The 18,441-nt window shown below is 36.6% G+C and overlaps 1 protein-coding gene across 2 annotated transcripts; it reads left to right on the plus strand.

The window, feature by feature from the left end:
- The first annotated feature begins 205 nt into the window (after positions 1 to 205).
- On the plus strand, positions 206 to 17,970 carry LOC125647792 (uncharacterized). 2 transcript variants are annotated; one of them, XM_048874605.2, is made up of 11 exons: positions 206 to 334; positions 2,073 to 2,264; positions 3,383 to 3,442; positions 8,073 to 8,132; positions 8,489 to 8,566; positions 11,792 to 11,899; positions 13,078 to 13,122; positions 15,079 to 15,430; positions 15,514 to 15,690; positions 15,975 to 16,282; positions 16,821 to 17,970. In XM_048874605.2, exons 1-11 carry the CDS (start codon positions 261 to 263, stop codon positions 17,365 to 17,367), a joined length of 2,001 nt encoding a protein of 666 aa, XP_048730562.2. In that variant the 5' UTR covers positions 206 to 260; the 3' UTR covers positions 17,368 to 17,970. The 2 variants fall into 2 exon arrangements, with proteins under 2 accessions (XP_048730562.2, XP_048730561.2); XM_048874604.2 differs by lacking the exon at positions 206 to 334 and adding an exon at positions 1,738 to 2,006.
- Positions 17,971 to 18,441: the final 471 nt, after the last annotated feature.

Genomic DNA, 18,441 nt, shown 5'->3' on the forward strand with positions numbered 1-18,441 from the left:
CAATTTAATTAATGTAAAGATTAAGATAAATTAAAATTGTTGTCTTAGTCGTAAGTTCTTTTGTTAAACGTGTTCCTGCATATTGATAGAATTGTTGTAATATCATGCAACGTACACTGCATTCATGGTTCTTAAGTGTGGAAGCTTGATTGAATCAAACATTAAAGAACGTTCTACACAATGGATCTGAGGCAATGAACGAACATACATGAGCAAAGTGTTTATCTAATAAACACCGATAAATATAAAGTTTGGTAAAAATGGCAGATAAGGGTCATGAAGGAGATGAATGGGATTTACCCAAGTTATCTTTTGGAGACGAAGCTTCAATGACGTGAGTGTTTTTCATTTACATCTAATTCCTGCAGTTTTGAGTTTGTACTTGTGCAAAGAATTTTAATGGTCTTGGTAAACTCAACATCAGGGACGATGATCGCTACTCTTCGACTGATACATAAAAACAAGAAAAATATCCTACCTAAATGTGTATTGATTGTATCATCAGAAACTCAGACGACAAAATCAAGTGTATGCATGTAAAAATTATATTTTATGTAGACTAAAACAATGACAAAAAAAAAACGCACAATGAAAGAAAAAAATACACACATAAATGTGAAAAATACCACAATGAATAGATCTCAATGTAGCTCTCTACACAAAAAACTTCTACATTGGCGCCAATATCTGAATATGTCACGATCTGACATAGACATAGATTTGTTTACAAACTAACGTATATACACCTATGTAGCAATGCGTGGTATCGATATATGAATGAGCTGCTAGAATATCTATAAGGTCTGGGCTTCCAAAGTCCGGCGGTATGAAACACACGTCAGCTCAGGTGGAAGTCAAGACAGCAACTGAATTGTGTTTACAACGAAAGGGTTGAAAGTTACTGAAGTCAATACCCGATCTAAAATAGTATTCATTTTCACTACACAACCAATGCTCAACGCTCATTATTCGTACTAAATATACTGATGCTCGACGCTCATAACTCGCACTAAATCTACTAGTGTTCAACGCTCATAACTCGCACTAAATCTACCAGTGTTCAACGCTTATAACTCGCACTAAATCTACCATTATTCAACGCTTATAATTCGCACTAAATCTACCAGTGTTCAACGCTCATAGCTCGCACGAAATCTACCAGTGTTCAACACACAGTAATAAGAGAGAAGTTTAAAATTTAGATTTTCTCTCTCTCTTTTCTTTCAATGCTACACACTTGTAAACGACCACGTTACGTCCAGATGACTTGTAAAACAACTGTAAAATGTGCATTCATTTCTCGTCCATTTCTAATTGCCTCTCTAATCTGAACCACCTGAGTGTAAATATTCATATGAGAAGAAAAAGGACGCAAATCAGCCAAGGCTCGGAGATAGAAAACACACAACTCGTTGGATAATAATCATATCCAGCCCCAAACCATGGAAGATCCTATATCTATTGTACATATTAATTTGAATATACATGTATATATATATATATATATATATATATGAAAGAGTTGATATCACACAGTCAAAATAATTCAATAAAAAAAGCAGGAAAATAATATCACACAGTCAAAATAATTCAATAAAAAAAGCAGGAAAATCCAGAAAGCGCTAGTGATTTAAATATATTTTGGAACTGTATATTTTCCTGGGTTTTTTTTATTGAATTATATATATATATATATATATATATATATATATATATATATATATATACATTGTGTGTATGTGAAACAATCCTTACCGGCATCAGATTGCTAAGATTGTTATGTTATGTCAATGTACACTACATTCATGGTGTGGAAGCTTGATTGTATCATAAATTAAAGAACGTTCTACACAATGGATCTGAGGCAATAAATGAACATACCTCAGCAAAGTGTTTATCTAATTAACACCGATAAATACAAAGTTTGGAAAAATGGCCGAGAGGAGTCATGGAGGAGATGAATGGAATATACCCAAGTTATCTTTTGGAGATGAAGCTTCAATGACGTGAGTATTTTTCTTTTATATAAAATTGTTTGAGGTTTATGTTTTTACTTGTACCTGGCATTTTAGTGATCTTCATAAACTCAACTTACGGGACGATGATCGCTACTCTTCGACTGAGGATGATTTCCCCGGAAAATCGAGCGACGATGAACACGAACGAGCCAGCGATGTTAGAGACGGTCAGTCTTTTGATAATGTCAACCGTCGAAGTACCTCAGGGATTGTTAGAAGAGTGAGAACAGGACCATCTACTTCAAGGTTTTTCTTAAACATATAACTTTTCCTGATCAACATTGTCAGTTTGGATCATAACGAATACATTGCTACTGTACTAATTAATGATCAGACATCGATTTTAAGACAAAATTTCATGATTTTAAGAACATTTGGCGTTTTATATCACTTTCCCTGATGAAGTGTCTGTGTGTGTTTCTTTTAGGCGCTAAATGTGCTCAACAGAGGCAGATGTATAAATTTCACTATAGTCAGACGTTTGCCACTTAAAATTGTACTTTTCCCATCGAACAAAGGAAACGCAGTCCCCAAAATAGCGCAAAATTAGCTTTCTGGGGATGCACGTTTCACCAAATAGGGGGTTTCAACGCTTATAACTTGTACTATATCTGTCAGTGCTTAGTGTACAGTAATAAGAGGGACATTTAAAATTTGTATTTTTTCTCTTTTTTCTTTCAATGCCACGAACTTGTAAAGGACCATGTTACGGCTGGCATTTTATTTTTGTAAAACAATTGTAAAATGTGCAGATTCATTCCTCGTTCATTTTTTTTTTTTTTTATTGGCTCTTTTTGCACATATATTATCATATAAACAGGATGTTACAGGCAACTTCAATATTTCAACAAACATGTTAAACACTGTGTGAAAATTAATAGCAATATTGTACAATTACTTTGAAGATAAAGAGAGACTAGTATATGAAATATGCATAGCTAATTCATTTAAGGAAGATACATCTTACATTGAAATTATTTTGTCTTCTATCTTTTTCCATAATTGGTTATAATAATCAAGATTTCTTCTGCCACAATAAATTGATTTTTTAACAAACAGTTTTCTTCTCAAAAATTGCAAAAAAATATATAAAGAAGGACCACTGTGTCCTGTATCTGAATTAAACACAAACTGTATATAATATTTAGAAAGCAGCATACAATAATTCAGACTTTCACACTTTTCTTCATAAAATCCAAATATTATGTCTTGATAAGAGATATCATTTTTAATTGCCTTTCCAATTCCAAATACATGAGAATAAATTGGCCTACATGTATTTTGACACGTAAGATTTATATATATATATATATATATATATATATATATATATTCCTAAATGTTTGTCTCTTTTGCCATCACAGTGCAGTAACGGCAAGGATCCATTCATCCGAACAGGCGCAGGTAGCTCTCAGCACATCCAGGTAATATATTCATTATTGAGACAGATTCATATATTATATGTGTTGGTTTAATAAATGGTATTTTGTCTTTCATGATATTGAAATTTTTCTCTTGCAAAGAGCAAAACTAACCTATATTGGTCGACGACAGCCACGTGGAAATCCATGTGTCATTTTCAGTAGGGAATCCCACTCACAATAAATCATATGTATTTTGAAATGTTAGTATCGACACCTTAAATTTGAAATGCTATAGTGGTTTTAAAATACAAAAAAGCATTAGATAGTACATTGTCTGCTTTCATTGGTTCTCAGTGCTTTTCTTGAACCCAAGAATAGCCTTCGATCGTAAGTCTAAGAGATATTTAAAAGCCTATGTGACATACCACTACGATCTGTTTCTTCGCAGAAAAGCTATACGATAATTTGTAGGACAGTCTTGATTGAACTTATGATTCTCAATACATGATAAACATACAGAAGGCTGATAAATATAGTCTTAAAACAGCATATTGGATGACTGTGCTCGGAATTCTCCAAATTTTCTGATTTAGTCTGATATTGACATATATGACATTGTCTTATTCAACAAGAAAATATAATCCATTCTCATCAAGATACTGAAATGGGAATTAATTTCACGGGTTGCAAATTTTACGTTTTCCCTCACAATCACGGTTTAATGATTCATTGATGATTGTTTATTTGTTTTATATGTCAAGTCGAGGATTTGTTTTTGGTGAAGTATCACAAATTTATACCTATGCTTAACGCTCAAGGCCGTAGCTTTGAGGCTTCTTTAATTCGTTAAAGCTCTTGCGACACAGGGCCTCCGTTTTTGAAGGTCATATCCGAAAGATCCATGATTCTCACTTTTAAATGCCGACCGTTTGACGAAGGTACAATCACTATATATCCCGGTATGTTTACGCCTTAGGTTTGACGCCGTCATGGCATGAGCGGGACTTGAAATCACAACCTCCCAAATTCGAAGCGAACATTCTACCATTGAGCTACAGCGAGCGGGCGCATTTGTAGAAAAAATGGTTACCCACCCCATTGCATATCAATGCCTCGTGTAGCAATGACATTGTGGACGAAATAAAACATTCTGCTCATTCCGCGAATGATTTGGTCCTAATACTCAAAGCATACTCCCCTCCAAACACACACATATATGTACAAGATTCTTCAAAGACGATAGCACAAATACCACGATACAGGTTTAGTAACTAAGTGCATGTTGAATTCGAGAGAGGTTTTTCTCAAGTTTGAAATGATACATTATAAATGTAGATATAAATGAAGTTAACTCCGTTTACCTGATCAAGATATAGGGCTCACGGTGGGTGTTACCGGTTGACAGGGGATGCTTACTCCTCCTAGGCACCTGATACCACCTCTGGTATATCCAGGGATCCGTGTTTGCCCAACTCTCTATTTTGTATTGCTTATAGGAGTTATGAGATTGATCACTGTTCGTTATCTTCACTTTTCATTACATAACACATATATAAGATTACAAACAGCTTGTATGTATTTTATGGAATGACTACACAATATATATTAGTCTGGACTCATATATACAGAAGAAAGAAAAAAAAAGAAGAAAGAAACGTATAATACAATTTCATATTCATTTTTGGATATGAGAAATACTAAATGATAGATAACACCAAAACATTTATGTAAATGATGGGTTAATAATCAAAGTATCACAACACTAATTGTAATTACAGTCATGGACAGTTCAAGGTCACCCAAGTTCAATATTTAATGTGCCCCTACGAGCACCAATGACTCCCTGACAACGCCTTCCCATGGACACAATCAAGTCTATGAAAAACTGTCTAGGGATGATATTCCACTCTAAATGCAGAGTTTGCGCCAATAGTTATAGAGTCTTAGACTGTGGTTGTCTTTGGCGGGTGCGCCTATCCAATTTGCATCAAGCATGTTCGATAGGGCTCACATCTGGTGATTTTGATGGCCAAGAAAGAACCTGGATAGTGTGCCTTTGCAGAACATCACGTGTTAGACGAGCAGTATGTAGTATAACACTGCCTTGTTAGAATACTGCTCCGGAATGCTGCATTATTGGAACCACGTTGAGAACGTGTATATGAACCAATGTTGTTTCGTTTGTATATCATATTGCTGCCTACATCATAACACTACACCCTCCAAACCGATCAGCCTCCTGGATGAAAGGTGAAGATAACGAACAGTGATCAATTTCATAATTCCTATAAGCAATACAAAATAGATAGTTGGGCAAACACGGAACCCTGAACACACCAGAGGTGGGATCAGGTGCCTAAGAGGAGTAAACATCCCCTGCCGACCGGTCACACCGGCCGTGAGCCCTACATCCTGATCAGGTAAATAAAGTTATCCGTGGATGCAATTTTGCACAAAACGTTCATTTTGGCGCTTATACACTCTGAATCTTCCATCAGACCTCTGCAGTAAAATTCTAGATTCATCGTTGAATCAAACTGTCCACCAGTATTGCTGTGGTTATATATCTATGAGATTGAGACCAACGAAGTTGGTTCCGGCGATCTTAAGGAGACAGAACAATGCCACGAACACGTCTGCGCGCCCTAATCCGTTGCAGATTACGAACAGTCCGGCCTGATATTCTGCGAATACCAGGAATGGCAAATGCAGTAGGTGACGCTGTTGTGAATCGCTGTCGATGTTGACAAAACGGGATGAAACGATCCTGTGCTGCTGACGGGTCACGTGTTGTTTACCTGCTGTATGACGATCATTTGTCGAACCATGTTGTTGATATCTGCTCCAAAAACGAGATATAATGCTTTGTGCAACATTAAAATATTTTGCAACTGCAAATTGTGACACACCACCTTCCAGTCGTCCAATTGCGTTGAGCATTACTCAGACGCGGCGTTTCTAAAAAAAAAAAAAAAAAAGCGGTTACATTTAAAGACAACGCAATCAAATATCGAGAACCCGCACATTTGATAGACTGCTGGTGCCTGAATTTCGTGTACTTACAACAATCGAGAGTTACAGAGACCGATTGTAGGATTTTATGAAATACGTTTTCCCCTTCAGTTCGTTAGAATATATATCCAGTTATAAGTAAACATTAGTGTTAGATGTAACAAGAAGTAATCAGATGATTCATTCCATTCTAGACCAAACATGTATCATAGATTCAGTTAAAAATTACTTTTATGCTCTCTCTCTCTCTCTCTCTCTCTCTCTCTCTCTCTCTCTCTCTCTCTCAGTATATCATTTTAAAAAATAATCCCGTGGGAATCCTGCTTAGAACAAGTTCTCAATACCCCTTGCTTGTCGTATGTGGCGATTAAATAGGGTCGTACTTCGAATGAGACCATAAAAACCAAGGTCCCGTGTCACAGCAGGTGTGGCACGATAAAGATCCCTCCCTGCTCAAAGACTGTAAGCGCCGAGCACATAAATTGTGTAGCCCTTCACCGGCAATGGTGGTGTCTTCATATGAGTGACAATCAATCAATTAAAAATAAAAAGAAATATGATTTCTTTAGATTAAAATTCTCTGTTTCTTGAATTGATGGACTTATAATATAGCTAATATTTTCACCGTGAGTCATTTCTCCTATACAGTACCGTGTTATGAAGTAAGAAGTGGGTAGTACATGGTGCTAAAGTAACTGACAATTTTGTTGGACGATATCCTGCGTATATATCTATTGAATATGTAGATGTGTTGTTACTACTATTTTGTTGTTTCGGTTGTGTGGAATGTGATTTCTACCAGTCAATATGTAGATGTGTTGTAACTACTATTTTGTTGTTTCGGTTGTGTGGAATGTGATTTCTACCAGTCAATATGTAGATGTGTTGTGACTACTATGTTGTTGTTTCGGTTGTGTGGAATGTGATTTCTACCAGTCAATATGTAGATGTGTTGTAACTACTATTTTGTTGTTTCGGTTGTGTGGAATGTGATTTCTACCAGTCAATATGTAGATGTGTTGTGACTACTATTTTGTTGTTTCGGTTGTGTGGAATGTGATTTCTACCAGTCAATATGTAGATGTGTTGTGACTACTATGTTGTTGTTTCGGTTGTGTGGAATGTGATTTCTACCAGTCAATATTGTTAGCGAAACTAGATATACCTCTTATAGAAAGACATAATTGAAAATGTGTTCAGACGCTACGTCACTATCAAAAATGGACTGAACAACACCTGACCAAGAAATCTCTTGCAACTGCAAATTGTGTCACACCGCCTTCCAGTCGTCCAATTCCGTTGTTGCATTGAGCATCATTCAGACATGGCATTTCTCAAAAAGCGGTTACTTTCATTAAAACAGACTGAAGGAACCTGACCCAGCAGCAGAGTTAACACTGTGCCGCTTTGCCGCCAATCTGTCCTCGGCGTATTCGTCTGCGTTATAATTTGCATACCAAATACATTCTAGGAAATCATCTCGTTGTCTCAGAGATATCATGAAATCTGTTAGAGGGATGAGCGCGTGTATTCTACCCACGACAAAGTACCTACTGACGTACACACGCTGACATTTGACGTAATATGTGCATGGGTTTTTTTTTCTTTATCAGTCTTTACTTGTTCCACTAGCGTTGTATGTGTAAGTCACAATGTAATAAATTACTTTCTTATAAAGCCCCGATGATGATGAGGATGTTGATCGCAGTAGAAGCAGAGGAGTGCATTCCACTCCACGGTAAGCAAATCATTGTCGTAACGTCCAGTCCCATCTTCATTGTCTATAGAAAATATCAAAGACTTTCAGTAGAAAGCAACTTAAAACGATTTATAAGCTATTTACAAACATTTTGAAATTCAGCTGGTAGAATGCAAGGTATTACACAAAATTTACTGGTACGTGTTAAACTTCTTTATTTGAAAATCAAATAATTTTCATGATTCCTGGACATAATTGTCAATCTATTTCCAAATTTCTTGCTGATGAAGACTTTTGATCCATTCTATCACACAACTAATGTATATTTGGCTTCCATGAATAAAAGGCAGTTATCTGTAGTAGGTATACTATTAAATGTTTTGTTCATGTTTTAGAATAGGACCTCCCCCTGGTACCTTTGGGGAGTTTGAAGAAGCACAAGCACCCATACACCAAGGATATTACACAACCAGGTACCGCGCAGATCATTTATGAAGTGTGTACCGTGTGACTGTTTACTACCATAACATACTTATGCATATACTATGATATTTGTTCATAGTATCTCCCTTTCGTAGAACTGTTAAGATACAAGAGGTAAAATGATACCTGTTTACGTTGCCTACAAGGATAGCAATTACTTCGAAGAAGCAGACGATAACATCATTTAAAGTTTCCTCATGACAATAACATTTTGGTTTTTTGGTTTTTTTTTACAACGGTGAGTGACAACTATTACTGATCATTCACATGCAAACATTTTTTTTTCAGCTGAAAAATTTATTCATTCTCATAGAATACAAATTAGGTCTAGTGTATATTTTTGCATTCGTGAGTAATAAAAAGATAAGAGTAATGTATTACGCAATGATGAATGGCCTATCCTGGTTATACTAGATCTGTAGTACATGTAGTTTTACATATTGTGCTGCATGAAAAGGATGATGGTTTTATTTCGTTGTATTGGTAATGGATGGAGGGGTAATTTTGAGAAACATATTTTTATGATACATTTTTATAAAATATGAGTGTAAAACGGAAGATCTTTTATTATCTTTTTATCTCAATAGATATATTTCATTATATATAGGCAAGTTGCAAGTTTGCAATAATCCAGAAAATTGAAATGGTGGTAATGTGTACTTTTGTATATCAGGCAACAGAGCAATATTCAAGGGAAATCGAAATCTTTCCTCATTAGCAATTATCATTTCATCAAACCCAAGTTGGATTTCGAAGATAAAAAAGCAACAGTTATCCACGAATACGTTGTTGACATGACAACGTTAATAACGCTTCATGATCCCTATATTTACTCCTCACGAAAATACTAACTGCTGTGAAGAAAACATGCTGGAGTTTATCATTGACAACATCTCCTTTGTCTTTAGTGCTCAGATCTTCGAACAGTTTTTTGGAATTTTTATGGCTACGAATTAGGATCCTTAAATAGCTGACCTGGTTTTCAATTCCCATGAGACAGAATTTATTCAAGAAATTGTACATGAGAAGAAAATACTGTGACCTTCAACTCAAAATTTAGATACATCGACGTTTTATGCAATAAATTTCCCTCATATGTCAATTCGATATATCCCAGTGAAATCAAAATGAGAACTCCACAGAGCCTTCCAAATCTGTTTGGACATTTTATTCAATATAGACGGTAACTGCAAACTAACAACTCAACTTTATGACAAATAGGATAACCAGATTCCCCATCATCAACTTTCCATATTTATGTAAAACTTATACGGTACCAATTTTGGTGCACCAGATGCGCATTTCGACAAATAATGTCTCTTCAGTGATGCTCAACCGAAATGTAGCAATATTCCATTATCACCTGCATATTGTGTTTATATCTCTCAACTGATTCGACATACAAGTGCTTGTTCTGCGTATGGTCAGTTTTTAAATCAAGGCAGAATACTGACAAATGAGCTGATATTACAGGGGTTTCAACAGTCTCGTTTCAAGTCAGCTTTTCGCAAATTCTGTGGTCATTATAATTATACAGCTTGTCATTAGGTGAATGCAGTCTGACTTTCATATCAATTGTTGAGTCGTTCTTTACATACTGATTTTGATTTCGGACTAATTGTTAACCTGGTTAGGATATAGGGCTCATGGTGGGGTATGTTCAGTCAACAAGAAATGCATATTCCTCCTAGGTACATGATCCCACCTCTGGTCCAGGGGACCTTGTTTGTCCTACTATCGTGTTTGTATTATTTATAGGATTTATGAGATTGATCAATATTCGTTATCTTTACTTTTTCATCTACAATATCAATTACGTGTACCGAAACATGCATTGAAACATGTACCGAGTAGATCCACAGACTGTACCAAACAGATTCATAGAGTAAGTCTCAAACATGTACAAAAAAGATTCACAGAGTAATTCTCAGACATGTACAAAAAAGATTCACAGAGTAATTCTCAAACATATACCGAACAGATTCACAGAGTAATTCTCAAACATATACAGAAAAGATTCACAGAGTAATTCTCAAACCTGTACAGTAAAGATCTACAGAGTTATTCTCAAACATGTAAAGATTTACAGAGTAATTCTCAAACATATACAGAATAAGTTCGCAGAGGGAGTCTCAAACATATACCAAATACATCCACACAGCAATTCTCAAAAATAAACCGAATAGATCTACAGAGTTATTCTCAAACATGTGTGTTGGTTTTAGATGAAAGGCGAAGATAACGAACAATGATCAATCTCATAACTCCTATAAGCAATACAAAGCAGAGAGTTGGGCAAACACGGACCCCTGGATATACCAGAGGTGTAACCAGGTGCCTAGGAGGAGTAAGCATCCCCTGTCGACCGGTCACACCCGCTGTAAGCCTTATATCTTGATCAAGTAAACGGAGTTATCCGTAATCAAAATCAGGTTCTATTTGCAAAGTTTAGTAGATCATTATATATTGTGACAATGATATGTTTAAGGAAAATCTGTCTAGAGGTAAAGGACGATGGTGTATTGGAGCATATGTTAATTCGCAAAAACACAAAACCTCACCTAACAACTTACTAAACAGTTATTTCGGCCACATGTGTACAAATAAATTATCTTTGATTTGAACGTACAATGAATAATACCAATTATCAAAGTATTTCTTTTTCATTGAAAGGGAAGGGTCTGATCTACACATTCAGGGTTATAATAGGTCCTTAGTACCCCTTGCTAGTCGTAAAAGGCGATTAAATGGTGCGGTCCTTCAGATGAGACCGCAAAATCCGAGGCCCTGTGTCACAGCAGGTGTGGCACGATAAAGATCCCTCCCTGCTCAAAGGCCGTAAGCGCCGAGCATACCAGGGTAGGCCTAAATATTGCAGCCCTTCACCGGCATTGGTGACGTCTCCATATGAGTGAAACATTCTCAAAAAGAACGTTAAACAATATAAAATTGATCTATCAACATACAATATATATAACGCATAACATCACTCTTCTTCTTCTTCTCAGGCCCCCTTCCATGATTAGGATGCGAACAAATTATACGTGACGTGTTTGTCGGGATATAAGAATATTATATGCAATCTTTAATTCATAGGATTACTATAGTTGAACATAACTTAATGCAAATATTATGGACTGTCCGTTCATTTTCATCCAGTTATCGGAGGGATTTCATTGTATCTATCTCTTTTACTGTTGTTTTGTTTTTTCCAGTGTAGTGCCGCCAACACCACGAGAGAGTATGGAAGGTGTTGAATTCAATTCTGGATGGAAGGAACAAATTAAGAGCCCTTCAAATGAAAATATAGAAGATGAACCTCTGTATGAATTCTGTATTTTATCTCACGACATGAATGTTACAATTTCCATCCGAAGGTCTCCTCGGATATCAAAATCGAGAACTCTTTCAAAGGAAATTAATGTCTGATTACGAAGATGTGTCGATGAAGTGCTCGTATTGTGAGCAGAGATCCGGCTTCAATGTCTGACCACTACAGACCTGCTTCATAATTAGATATTTCTTAAACATAGATATTTACGGCAAATTAACAACTCAACTTTATGATAAAAGGAGTGACTTCGGCTTCTTCCTTCGTCAAATTCCCATATTTATGTAATGATAAGCTTTTAAATCGAGGCATACTACTGAGAAATTAGTTAATCTTACAGGGGTTTCAACAGTCTTGTTTACAATCAGCATTTTACAAATTGTATGTTCGTACAACCTGTCATTGGGTCAAATACTGTCTGGCGTGTTTCATGCCAATTGTTAGCCGGTTCTTCACACACTTATTTTAACTACGGATTACTCCGTTTATCTTATCAATATATAGGGCTCACGGTAGGTGTGACCGGTCGATTGGGAATGCTTACTCCTCCTAGTCACCTGATCCCACCTATGGTATGTCCAGGGGTCGGTGTAATGAGATTGATCACTGTTCGTTATATTCACCTTTTGGTAAACTTTAGTTTATAGATACGGTATATATCATCCACGAATAGAAAAGAGCTTCGGTGGGATAATTGATAACGCTTTCGATTAGCAAGCGAGTTGCGCCGGGTTTGAATCGAGGATCGGGACATTATTCATCTTGATAAATGGAAATGAAAGTCTTCCATATAGTTAGAAGAAGATAGAAATGTAAAGTTACACAAAAGAAATGGTAATAATGTACTTTTACCCGTACTCTATGCGAAAATCTTAAGGTATCGAACAAGAAAAAACAATAATTCGCTTCAATCAACAATTATTACAGGTACGTTATTATGGACTAATAATCATCAGGTATAAATGACAGTAATAACGATCGCTGGTTCGGTAATATCTTAGTGCAGATACAGCTAGTTTTCAACCATGCAGAATGATATGCAAATAATTATCAACACCTTGGGTCTATTCTTACAATGTTTTATTCTATTTAGTCTTTTAAGACGTCTCTCATCAATAACATTAAAAGACTATGACATATATACTGTTAATTGCTTAATGATAATTATAGGTTCTCGTCATCTGAAAACAGCGACGATAACATAGAAGAAAACATGTAAGTATACCAGTCGACAGGGGATGCTTACTCCTCCTAGACACCTGATCCCACCTCTGGTATATCCTGGGGGTCCTCGTTTGCCTAACTCCTATTTTGTATTGCTTATAGGAGTTATGAAATTGATCACTGTTCGTTATCTTCGCCTTTTATTAGGTCACCTGAATTCATTCAGGTGACCTATTGCTATCTGTTTTTGTGCGTCGTGCGTTAACATTTGAACATTTTCAGCTTCTTCTCTGAAACCCCTGAACCAATTTCAACCAATTTTGGCATATAGCATCTGTGAGTGGAGGGGAACAAAAATTGTGAAATTCGTGGTCCCTGCCCCCCTGGGGCCTGAGGGGTGGGGCAAAAACCATCAAAATAAGTGTAATTTAAAAAAATCTTCTTCTTTACTCCTGGACATCAAGAAGCCAAACTGTGGGCATAATTATAATGAGCGTTGAGCCCTCTACCAAAATTGTGAAATTCATGGCCCCTGGGGCAAAGGTTCTTGTGTTAGGGTGGGGCTCTATTGGTCATATAGTGAAAATGTAGAAATTCTTTGAAAATCTTCTTCTCTGTCTCTGGGCATTAAGTAGACAAACTAATAGCATGGTAATGATGAGCAAGGATGCCTCTTTATACCCCCCTCAACAAGTTGTGGGGGGGGGGGGGTTATACTGGAATCGGGTTGTCCGTCTGTCCGTCCGTCTGTAGACGCAATGGTTTCCGGGCTCCAAAGCATTATCCTTTCCACCTACCGTCACCATATCATATATATGGACTACCCATGGGATGAAGATGTTCCCTATCGATTTTGGGGTCAAAAGGTCAAAGGTCAAGCACACTGGACATCGAAGTAGCAATATGGTTTCCGGGCTCTAAAGGGTTATCCTTTCCATCTACAGTCACCATATCATACATATGGACTACCCATAGAATGAAGATGTTCCCTATCGATTTTGGGGTCAAAAGGTCAAAGGTCACGCGCACTGGACATTGAAGTAGCAATATGGTTTCCGGGCTCTAAAGCGTTATCCTTTCCACCTACAGTTACCATATCAAACATATGGAATACCCATGGGATGAAGATGTTCCCTATCGATTTTTGGGTCAAAAGGTCAAAGGTCAAGTGCACTGGACATTAAAGTAGCAATATGGTTTCCGGGCTCTAAAGCGTTATCCTTTCCACCTACAGTCACCATATCATATATATGGACTACCCATGGGATGAAGATGATCCCTATCGATTTTGGGGTCAAAAGGTCAAAGGTCACGCGCACTGGACATTGAAGTAGCAACATGGTTTCCGGGCTCTAAAGCGTTATCCTTTCCACCTACAGTCACCATATCATACATATGGACTACCCATGGGATGAAGATGTTCCCTATCGATTTTGGGGTCAAAAGGTCAAAGGTCATGCGCACTGGACATCGAAGTAGCAACACTCAGAAAAGAGGTAGTTTATACCTATTACCAACACCCTTTGGGAGATTGGGGTAAGCGGGGGGTATTCTTAGTGAGCATTGCTCACAGTACCTCTTGTTAAAAATTGTGAAATTCATGGCCCCTGGATCAGGGGTTCTGGTGCTAGGGTGGGGCTCTATAAGTCATATAGTGAAAATGCATTATTTCTTTGAAAATCTTCTTCTCTGTCCTTGGGTATTTAAGTAGACAAACCAATAACATGGTTATGATGAGCAAGGATACCTCTTTCAAAATTGTGAAATTTATGGCCCCTGGGTCAGGGGTTCTGGTGCAAAGGCGGGGCTGACCACATAGCTATTCAATGTTTCTTCCATCCAAAAGTAAAATTCTTATATTTAAACACAAACCTAATTCAAACATTGGAAGGTTGTTACATGATACTCAGGTGACCTATAAGGCCCCTGGGCCTCTTGTGTAATACATATATTTATTCATACCGTTTCACTCAACCAATTACCGCATCAGTAACGCTTCCTTTTCAGAGAAATCCCTGAGATTATTTTGGCTGACACACATCTTGGTCACGACATTGTAGTGACCCATCCTGTAACCTATGAGATTGGAGATTATTTTGCCTGTAGACCATGGCCGCTAAGTCGACGTATCTCCGAAGGAGTGGATATAACTCTTGATTTCCAGGAAGTTACTTGTTGTGATGTGTTTGAGGTTTACATCAAAGGTGGGAAAAGGGGCGTGTTGCAGTTTAACCACAAAGATAAAGAACACATAATCTTTTCTGTCAGAATAAAGCATCTTTTCCGTAGTGGAAGCGTAACATATGTTGCAAGAATCAAGCAAAGCACTGGATGGGAATCCGTGTCAGCCGAACTTAAGGTTGTTCACTGTTTGAAATACCATCAAACAAATATACAGGTATACTGTCTACCTTTTAAATTCAAACTTTCGTTTCATTTCAGAATGAGAAAGTGACCTTTTCCACAACAGAACTGGAAAGTATGTATGTGATATGTTTTCCTACCAAATCGCGACACATAATACAAAAACAAGGATCGGAGATAGGAGACAAATCGGAGGGAGACAAACTTTTGTTCCCACCAAATTTTGTGGACAGACCCGAACCTACTTCAATTCAAGTATTTCTGATTTAAACCATTTGTTTTATAGTGAAAAAAAATCCACAATAATTGTTAAAGAAAATGTTTCAAGTATATACTGATTGATATTCCACTAATTCACTAATTTACATGGTAGTCATTTTCGTTGATTTGTTGGTGGGTAGATATACAAAATTCATATCCTCCGCACAAAGACAGACTACTATTGAGCTATAAATTCAAAAAACTACGAACTTGCTATTTTCAGACCACGAAAACACCTTTTGAAGTGATTCTGCAGTAAAATACATATATCATTTCAGTTTACCGCCGTAGATAAAGAGGGCATGGACGAACGAAACAAACTCTACCCCGACCTTTTCAAACTGAAGGCACTTTCCAGAAGAATGTACATCGAACATGACATTCTCCAGATCTCAAAATCTATGCTTGCAACTTTATCACTCGAGACAATCGGTGCCAAAAATTACAATTTAAAAGATTTGGAAATCGTTTGTTTCCGATGGAAAGATGGAGAAGTCACACTGATGTCACCGGAAGAATGCAGTGCGCAGATGGTTAAAGGAAATACCGTTGACACACAGACAAAGGGTGTCGTGAATAAATCTGGGTTCGTTCTAAACTTACTTCATATCAAAAACTCATTTCACATTATCATTTTCTAACCACCATTTTACAGTTACTTTATTTCGAAGAGCAAAAGTAATTTGTCTTTTGGTATGAAAAATTTATCTTTTAGTTCTTAAATTGTTTCATTGTCCACAATTTCAAAACGTGAACATGGTGTATAAAAGCAAATGCAATTTCTTTTTGTTTTTAAATACAATAAATTCTACATGGTTTTCATATGCTAGTACCCTGTTGATTTTTCATCCATGAAATCTGATGTATATTTCTAATCAACTAATTCAAGCATCCGAAAATAATTATGCAAGACTTTTCATTCATTAGATTATGATGATCTTCATTACTAGGGCTTGTAAATTCTTTGTTTATCAATGGGGTTGTTTTACAAGTAGACCATACAAATGTTTGAACCCAGTTCTTCGATCAGAAACATTTACAGAGTTTAATACAATTGTAATCACAATTTTTCATTTGGTATTAAAGGTTTTAATTTAATTTTAGACTTTATGTCTGTATTTCAGAGTTTCTGTTGGGCTAGCTTTGCCAGGGTTCACAGAGAGACACGTGAACGAAATAAAACTGGCCTACCGTGATGAATATCTCTGCAAGTTCTTCATGCACATTAAAGTATTGGGAGTAAGAACTGCGATTGTTTCTGTTGATTGTGTCAAACTTGAAGATATCCGAACACTGGAGAAAAAATATGTCACTGTATTTAGGGTTGGTGTATCAGACAATGTGTACCTCCGAGATTTCCAACGCATCCGTATTGACGTTTCTGGAAGTTCTTACAGGCAAAATGAATCTGAAAATAGGTTTTTATATTTTTTCGCATCATCAGAAACCAACCATCTCAACTTCAAAATCAATCAGCATCAAGGTCTTGGTATATCGCCATCAACAATTTTGAAGTTCAATATCGATAACGGGCCAAAAAGAGTAGTCATTCATCAACAGGACTTTGATCCTTGGACTTTGCCGATCGGAGAAAAGACAGAGGCAGGACAGAGAAAAGTTAACCAAATAACACGTGGAAACACCATGGTGGATATGTTTAAATCCAAATAATGTAGAATATGAAAACTGTTTAGTGCTGGAAAAGCTATTAGTATTAAGTACATGTATATGAAAATGAACCTGTTTTATCAAAACAATCAACAGATACAAATACTGGTATGTACTATATTAATGTAAAGTGTTGTATAATATATTCTTTACATGAATATATGGCGAGTGTGTTACTAAATTAAAATATGTCATTATTAACAATGTTGTTCAATATGCATTCCTCCATAGTTATCATAGCTAAGTTTCTATTGTCAATGAAAATTTGTGATAGGCTTACATCCAATTTCTGGCATGTCTGACTGTATAAAAAAGAAGCGCATGGTTTACATGTTCCATATAACTGTGCTTGGATTTCAATTCAAAGTCTGTTGGAACTTCCAATGGCATGAATTGTGCTTCTTTGTTAGCTGACCTTTTTAATATTCTTATGAGGCAGATTTATCAAAAATCTTCTACAATAGAAGAAAAAAATTATCTTGCTGTGGCCTTCAACTCAACATTTAGATATATCGACGTTTCATCTATTAACAATAATCATTTTCATGTTCATGTTGATTCGATATATCCCCGTGAACTCGAAATAAAAGACACCACAGTCTTCCACATCTGCTGTGTACTTAGATATTTTATTGAAAATTGGTGTTAACGGCAAACTAACAACTCAACTTTATTCCATACTGGATGATTTCAGCTTCTCTATCGTCAATTTCCCATACTTAAGCAGCAATATTCCATTATCACATGCCTATGATGTTTATATTTCTCACTGATTCGACACACAAGAGCTTGTTCTGCGTATCAATAGTTTTTGAATCGAGGTAGACTACTGACATACAAGTTGATGTGGCTGGGTCGCGTTTAAAGTCAAGTTTTAAGTCAGTATTTTGCAAATTCTATAGTCGTAGTAAAGATCTAGTTTTGCCATACAACCTGCCACTGGGTCAATGCTGTCTGGCTTATTTCACACCAATTGTTGGGTCGTTCGTGGCACACTGATTCTGACTACGGATTACTCCGTTTACCTGATAGGGATATAGGGTTCACGGTCGACAGGGGATGCTTACTCCTCCTAAG

This window comes from Ostrea edulis, chromosome 6 (assembly GCF_947568905.1).
Source record: "Ostrea edulis chromosome 6, xbOstEdul1.1, whole genome shotgun sequence".
Classification (NCBI taxonomy): domain Eukaryota; kingdom Metazoa; phylum Mollusca; class Bivalvia; order Ostreida; family Ostreidae; genus Ostrea; species Ostrea edulis.